We start from the raw sequence: 8,165 nt of genomic DNA, 5'->3' as shown, positions 1-8,165 counted from the left end.
GATTAAGGATAGGGTCACACACTTTAATATTAACATTCTTTCTACCATGTACTCCCCAATGTTTGTTAATTTGTCAACCTATTTTTTAGGTACATAAAGAACTTGACAAAATGTGATCGTTTTAAAATCATTAACCTCCCATGTTTTTCTTTAGACAAAATGACAAAGGTAGTGGTTCTGAAGAATGATATGGCGTCATGGTTCTGAGGAACAAAATGACATAAAAAAATCTAATGAATATTTGTTAGTATGGAAATTTTTGGAAGGTGTATAAAAAAGATCCACTTTAGTTATTGGTGACAGATAACCTTAACAACCAAACGGAGAAAGAAAAATCAAAAGATACTTTGTAGTCTTCAGCTAGCAACTTCAGATTTGCAAAAATAGTTAGATAAAAGCCATGCAAAAAAGTGATTATAGAAACTGAAATGCAAGATAAAACAATAAATCTACCCAAAAGAATAGCTGAATTTTTATTGATTGGAAATTATTACACTTGGTGGAGCAAGACCAGTGAGACTTTGGGCTCGTAAATCCTCCTCTGTGGAAGGGTTCTTTGTATTCCCTTCATTGTTGCAGACTAGTTTCTCTCTCCTATTTTGCAAGTGGGCAAAAACAAAGAGAAGATATGAACTCAAAGATGGGAGCTTGAAATAACTAAGATGATAATGATGACGATGAAATGGTCATGTGTAGAGAGTGAAATAGTCAAATAATAAAATATTATTAGACCAAATCAAGATCTAACTGTTAGAAGTATTTTATTATATTTGAGAGAGAAAATATTAATGAAATGGTCAAAAAACTTTATTAAGTGAACTAACTCAAAAAATAATGATTAATTGATTTATTTAAGAAAAATGGTTAAAGTAATTAATAAATAAAAATAATTTATTAATTACTTTAATGAGATATCGTCAAAGTAAGTTAAAATTAATTACTAAATAATGATTTAATAATTATTTCAAGGGAATAATAAATAAGTAGCAATTTATTTAATTATTCATATGGGTTTTTGGGTTATTTTCAGAAATAATTTAGGAAGATAGTTCTCTAGATTATTTCCTAAGTTTAAAGTGGGTTTTTATGTGTTAAAACTCATACTACATAGTGTATTCCAATCATCCTAATGGAAAATGGCTAGGTGATCACTTTTGAGGTGATAACAAATATTGAAGAGTCGCTTCTATTATTGCCTTTCTCATTCCTTATGCTTTTAGATATAACACTCATTTATAAATTGACCTCATTGTTAGTGGAAACTCGTGATCCATACACAATTTTTGTTTCTACTTTTTCTTTGGGAAACCTTCCCCACCACCCCATGGCACCTTTTTTTCCCAACAAAAAAGAAAAGTCATTTCTATTGAATAATAAATGTAATCACAATTTTCATGTCCCTAAAATCATTTACATAGCAAAAAAAATAAGAGAAGGGGCTTTAAAAACTTCATATCTATCATTTTTTTTAACAAGAACGGTTATGGTGTTTCATTATCTGCTTGGCCAATGGCCACAAATTCGGTTACAAAATGAGGAGCACTTTCCAACATGTCGTTCTGCCAGGAGGGGATTGGATTTTGCTCTTATCCTCTTCCTCTTTTTACAATTTTCAAAATGGTCTTTGAATGCTAATTGTCCTAGATGAAAAATGCAGACAAACTGATTTAATAGGAAACAATAAAACATATCTTTTCAAGGAATAGGAGTCCACAGAAATTCCTTGTTTCTGAGAACGGTTCCAGCTTCTAAATGGACAACAATGTTTGCTTGGGCGTCTGCTGCTTTGTTATTTGCTCTTAGAACATGAAAATATGTCAAGCGAAGCGATTTTGAAATGCTTTTGATTCTGGAAAGAAGCCTGGCTAGGTGCAGATCAGAAGGGTTGGAGTTGGTCACCACAGTTCTTATAATAACTTGGGAGTCTCTGAGAATGTTTGCTTCCCGAATTCCTAGCTCCTTGAGGAAGATTACCCCTTGCAAGAGGGCGAGAGCCTCGGCTTGCATGCTTGATGTATGTCCAAGCCCCCAGGCAAAGTTATGAGAAGAAATGTTATCTGGCATGATAATGTGCCTTCCCGCCCCAGCTTTCCCTAGATTCCCTTTAGTTGCTCCGTCAAAAAAAAGAGATGGAATTAATTGCTTGGACAACCATTCCTGGAATTCGATCTCACTTTTCCTGATTTGCCAAACTTCAAGTTCTGGAGGTGGGCTTCTTGGTTTATGGAAGCTAATCTTGAAGGCCGTTCCCAGCTCTCTGTCATGTTGACTGAGGTTTGAATCGTCATCTATGCCTTCCAACCACTCACTTAATTGGCACTTCACTGAATTAGCTACTCTTTTGTGATCATGAGCTTTGTCTCGAAAAATCCTCCTGTTCCTTTCTAACCAAACCTGCCAACTAGTGAATTTTGGCAACGCACTCCATGCTGCTCTGATATTTTTGTTCTTTGGTTGAACACCTGGGTATCTGGCCATCCAACCTGCAAACAGCTCTTGAACTGAAGTGGGGAAATTGAGATCGAGATTCCAATTGTCCAACAGATCCTGCCAGACAGATTTTGTGAAATGACATTCGATCATTAAATGGAGAGCGGTTTCAGAAATTTTTTTACAAAGAACACATCTGGACGGTCCCTTAAATCCTTTGTTTTGAAGTCTGTCCTCGGTAAGAATTTTTTGATGGCTAAGAATCCAGCAAAAATGATCAATTTTTGGTATAGACGGGAAGTTCCATATCCCTGCCCAGGGAGCTGGGTTGGGAGGGACGTTTGGGCGCTCTAAGAACTTGAAGTAACCCTGTTTGACTGTATAACCAGAGTGACTGTTTTCCCAGCCTCTTGCATCCTTTCTGTTGGCGTGGAGGGGAGCCAATCCATGGAGATGGGCTTTGAGAGCTGTCCATTCATTTTCCAGATCGATGGGCACTGGTAACCGCTTCCAGCCCGTCCAGTAATTCTCTGTCCAATCCGAAAAATCCCACAGAGTATGTATGTGCGCTACCTCAAACCAATTCTTGAGCGCTGTAAAATTGCCAGCGTCTTCCAAAGGGGGTCGATTCATGATTTTTTCCTTCCAAACCTGAATTTTCTTACCGTTACCAGGAACCCAATGGGCATAACTGTTAATCATCGGCACGATTTTGTTAAGGAGAATGCTGAAGTGCGTTCTGGGCGAGTTTTTGGGGTGGTCTAAACACCGAAGCCTTGGGCCTCTAAAGTACTTCTTCCATAAATAAATCTGAGCCCAGCTAGGATTAGGAGCGATTATTCTCCATGCTAGTTTGGCTCCCATAGCAAGATTTTTGGCATTCAGATCTTTGAGATTTAATCCTCCTTCGAGATATGGTTTTGTGACTATTTCCCAACTGATTAAAGATAATTTCTTGTCATTGTGCTTGCCTCCTTTCCCAAAAAAGCCCCGGATTAATTCATCCATCTTTTTTATAGTTCCCACTGGTGCCAGAAGGACCGTAAATTTGAAGATCGGAAGACTGTTGAGAACTGCTTTGATGAGCACAGCTTTGCCAGTGATGTTAAGCCAAGAGGAACCCCAGGAATGCATCTTTGATTTGAATTTATCTATGAGAGAAGTCCAGTCCTTGCTTTCAACTCTCTTGTTGAAGACTGGCAGCCTAAGATATTTGAAAGAGGACCAACTAATGGAGGCAGAAAATCCCAAACATCTAGCTATGGAGGATGCAGTGGAAGTAGGAGTATTCCAACAAAAAATCTGACATTTCCCCTTGTTTAGTTCACTGCCTGAGATTTTGCAGAAGTCATCGAAAACTGCTTTGAAGTTGATAGCTGATTGAGGAGTTGCAGCTCCCAGAAGGAGGGTATCGTCAGCGAAAAGTGCATGATTGATGCGCTTCACCCCTCTTGCAATGCACAACCCGTTGATAGCATGATCTTGCTGCTTTTTATTCAGATAGAAACTAAGAACAGAGGCTTGAATGACGAAAAGGAGAGGTGAAAGAGGGCACCCCTGCCTCAATCCTCTAGAGGCTTTGAAAAATTCAGCGGCCCTTCCATTCACTAGAGGAGCAATCCAGGGCTCCGTAATACAGGCTTTAATCCACTTTATAAAACCTTGCCTGAAACCCATTTTAAGCATTACATCAAACAAAAATTTATGATTAACACGATCAAAGGCATTCGATAGATTGAGTTTGATGACCATACCTTTTTCCTTATGATGCTGGCTGGAATGGATTGCCTCCTGGACCAGCACGAAATTGTCCACTAGTTGTCTGCCTTTGATGAATCCCCCTTGATTGTCTGGAATGATTTTGGGGAGGAATCTTTTCAGCTTGTTTGCTATCACTTTGGTGATCACTTTGTACCTGAAGTTGCATAGTGAAATTGGGCGGAATCTGCTGAAGGTGTTTGCCCCTTTTTCCTTAGGGTGAAGGGCTAGAAATGCCGAATTTGTGCAGCCTCCAATCTTCTGACAGTTCTGTGATTTCTGGATCATTTTGAGGAATTCCTTCTCAATAATCTGCCAACAAGTTTGTAAGAATCTTGGGGTGAAACCGTCCGGGCCCGGGGCTTTATCCGGGTCCATGGCGAATAGAGCCTCCTTGACTTCTTTAAGCATGATTATGCTTTCTAGAGCCTGATTGATTTTGGATGTGATGATCTTAGGAACAACATCTAAGAGGCTGAAATTTTGATCTGCTCTGATGTCTTCTCTGTACAGATTCTCAAAATGCTCAGAGGCTGCTTTTTTTATGCTAGTAAAGTCCCTTAGAACACTGCTTTCTTCTTTTATTTCTTTAATAGAGTTCCGGCCTTTCCTAGCTTGAGCTTGCTTGTGAAAAAAGGAGGTATTCCTGTCTCCGGCTTTAAGCCAAAGACTTCTAGATTTGAGTCTCCAGTGCTCTTCTTCGGCCAGGCATGCTTTGTGGAAGTTTTGCTGAAGCTTGGCCTCCTTTTCCAGATCTTCATTTGAAATATCAGCTGTTTCAAGTTGAAGGTGATGCCGTTCCAGATCTGATTGAGTTTTTTTCCTTTCCTCAGCTGGGTTGGGAAACGTCCTGGCCCATTTTTTTAGCATGGCTTTCACTCTTCTGAGTTTTTCTTCCCACACAAAGAAGGTAGAGCCCTTGACTGGGTTTTTCCAGCAGTCTCTAACCTTATCCATGAAGTCTGCCTCCTTGATCCAGAGAGAGCAGAATCTGAATGGAATAGGCCCCAGATCCTGAGAGGTCAGCAATTCCAGACTGATAGGCTTGTCGTGTGATGTACTGCTGTGTAGGATGCACGATCTAGCTTCTAACCCAATGAGTAGGAAGGAACTTTGAACTAAGAAGCGGTCCAATCTTGCCGCTATATGTCCTGGCCCAGCCCTTTTGTTTGACCACGTGAACTTGCCAATGGTAGGCTTGATATCGATCAGATCCCAGTCTTGCATGAGATCCTCTACTGTTTCTCTTGCTGGGTCTCTGACAATACTGCCTCCTCTCTTTTCTGATGGTAGGAGGGTGAGGTTGAAATCTCCTGCAATGATGATGTTCTCCAAGTCTTCCCGGTCTGCCAAATTTTTTATGGAGTCCCAACATAATTTCTTTTCACCTGCATTATTTGGAGCATATACATTGACTAGACTCATAATTGCTTTAGATTCTAAGTGTTACAACTTTAACAATATCCAATGAGTATTTAGGGTTTTAGAGATGAGGGAGAACTTATGTGGATTCCAGAGCGACCCAAGTCCTCCTGAAGCTCCCCGAGCCGAAGTTGCATGCGCACCGTCTTTTTTCCAAAACTTTCTACTTGCTTGGAGGAAGGATGATTCCTCCATCTTAGTCTCCTGGATGAGGAGGATGTCCTGGGTTTCCTGCCTTATCAGACTTCTCATCGCCTCTTCCTTGGCTTTGGATCCCATACCCCTACAGTTCCAGGAGACAATCTTCATTACTTACTTTTGTTGTGGAGAGCTCCTTTGGAGCTCTCGATTGGGGCCTTCTTCATCTTCGGAGTTTTTGTTAGAAGTTTCTCTAGCGTATGCTAGCTGCCCTGGAGCTTGTCTTTGTATGTTTCTTGTTCCCTTTTTTCTTTTGTTGACATTCGGCCTCTTGTAGATCTTCCGGGGGTGGATTGCGATTCCCCTATTTCCCCTTCTTCCTCCGACTCATCAGATTCTTGGGTTTCCTCCTCGTCTTCAGATATCTTTCCTTTGGGAATCTCTGGCTCACTTTTAGATTTAGTCGGGGAGACTTCTTTCGGGGTTTCTGTATCCCAGGAAATTATGGTTTTTGATCCTAGGATCTCATATCTGTTCCCTTGACTTTCCATGGGCGGTTGCTGAGTAGGCGCTGTTTGGGGTGTTCTGGTGCTAGCATTTGCGGCCTTCCTAGAGGTAGTTCTAGATCTCTTCGCCTGATTCCATCCTTCCTCTTTCCCTTTATCTTCAGCTCCTTTGGACGTGCAGTCTCTAGCGAAATGTCCATAGACTTGGCACTTCCGGCATTTGAATGGCAGCTGCTCATAGTCTAGTTTCTGAATATGTGTCCACGGGCCCACCCTTATTTTGACAGCTTCAAGAAGACCAACCTCCAGATCCACCTCCACGCAGATTCTGGCGCAGTCATACTGGTCTCTATTGTTGGCCCTGTCAATGAATTTCCCGAGGGTGTTCCCGTTGCGCTTCATGGAATCCCAGTTCCAGCAATGGACCGGAAGATTGGGGAGTCTTACCCATACTGGGACTGTTGAAGGTACATCCATTGCCAGGTCGAAATCTGGCGTCCATTTGTTCAGGTACAGCCCTTGAGGCCCCATGAAATAGGGTCCATTTCTGAATATGAGATCCTTGTCTTCTTTTTCTGAGAATTCAAAAAGAAAGTATCCTCTTCCGAGAAAGTAAGATGTTACCTTGCCCTGGATCAACGGAGCCCAGTTTCTGGAGACCCAGTTCTCTGTTGATTTAGGAGAGGGCCAGAGACCTGTAAACTGACCCACTAGGGCACGTTCCGACAATGAAAGGGCTACTTGGATTGGACCTTCGGGAGGAAGGGCGATCTCAGGGATGTCATCGAGTCTTTTGACGAACTTAGCGGCTTCCACTACTTTCTTCTTGGGGAGTGAGGCCAACAAGGATCTGAAGGCCTCAGCTGTAGAGGATGGAGGAGGGGAGGAAGATCCCGGGGGAGGGTCTGGGTCTTCCATGAAGATCCATCTCTAACCGCAGCTGGAAAAAGAGGGAGAAGGGTGGGCAAATGCAGGGTGAAAAGAGCACCCACGCTCAACAACCAAGGAAGGGACGAGGCCACAGGGTGGATCCGCAAGAGCAGACCTCGCGGAACAGAGCCGAGTGCAGCAGCTCAGGCTTCCCGTCGTGCAACGTTCAGTCCCAGAAATCCCACTTTCCGCTTAATTACAGACCTATATTGTAATCTGACTATTACTAATGAGCTACATGCATAAAATTTTCCTTCATATCTATCATTAATACTACAGAGAAAAAAAAAAAAAACCTATTGAATGCTCTAATATCCTATTACACCTTTTATAAAAAACATCACAAATTTCTCTTTTTCAAACTTCATAAAAAACAATAATTACTTAATTCAATTTTAGTTTTAGCCACATATGTGTTTGTAAATGGTAATTGAACCTTTTGCTTTCTTCATACACAATATTTCCTTCTACCACTTATTTTCCTTCCTTTGATATACTATTTGTTTTCAAATTTTGTTGCTTGAAAACATGAAGAAATGTAGTTGTTTGAATTTTCTTTGTAATTCCATGACATAATGCACCAAATTTTTAAGATTTATATTAAGAAATGACCTAATCAATCCATCCACTTTATGACTAGTTTAAAACCCCCACTAATTTTAATGGACTTAACATTCCTCTCCAAATCAGTTAGAGCAACCTTAACACATTAAGCTCAACCATTGGAAGCATCATTTAAGACTTTCTTTACTTTAAGAGGATGGGAAATAAACAAAAATAAAACACAACCTACACTACACTATCCTTGAGGCCCTTAGCTCGATACATGGAAGAAACCCTAAGCCCAATTTTCATCAATTTTTGATATTTACCTTGCCGGTTTTTAAGTAGTTAAAAATTTATATTTGAAGGAAAAATATTTTATTTTATGAGCCATTTGGAAGGATGGAATCCACTTGTCCTCAAAAAGTAGGTTATTAC

At 40.7% G+C, this 8,165-nt stretch overlaps 1 protein-coding gene across 1 annotated transcript; it reads right to left on the bottom strand.

Annotated features, from left to right (window-relative positions):
- Positions 1 to 1,695: 1,695 nt before the first annotated feature.
- On the bottom strand, positions 1,696 to 7,172 carry LOC149167820 (uncharacterized). The gene is made up of 2 exons (XM_089430598.1): positions 6,200 to 7,172; positions 1,696 to 5,576 (listed from the first exon to the last, which is right to left on the bottom strand). The coding sequence occupies exons 1-2, from the start codon at positions 7,170 to 7,172 to the stop codon at positions 1,696 to 1,698; spliced, it is 4,854 nt and encodes a 1,617-aa protein (XP_089286724.1).
- Between the last annotated feature and the right edge of the window lie 993 nt (positions 7,173 to 8,165).

Source organism: Pinus tabuliformis, chromosome 5_1 (genome assembly GCF_031772625.1).
Source record: "Pinus tabuliformis cultivar Carrire ecotype Pingquan chromosome 5_1, CPIR1, whole genome shotgun sequence".
Taxonomy (NCBI): Eukaryota; Viridiplantae; Streptophyta; class Pinopsida; order Pinales; family Pinaceae; genus Pinus; species Pinus tabuliformis.
This window is presented reverse-complemented; position numbering and strand designations above follow the sequence as displayed.

Bases quoted from the DNA above. Each gene is read 5' to 3' on its own strand.
- LOC149167820 (XM_089430598.1), bottom strand. From the start codon at position 7,172: ATGGAAGACCCAGACCCTCCCCCGGGATCTTCCTCCCCTCCTCCATCC. The intron at 5,577-6,199 runs GTGAGCCAGAGA...CAAATAATGCAG, and splicing joins CTCCCCGACTAAATCTAAAA to GTGAAAAGAAATTATGTTGG.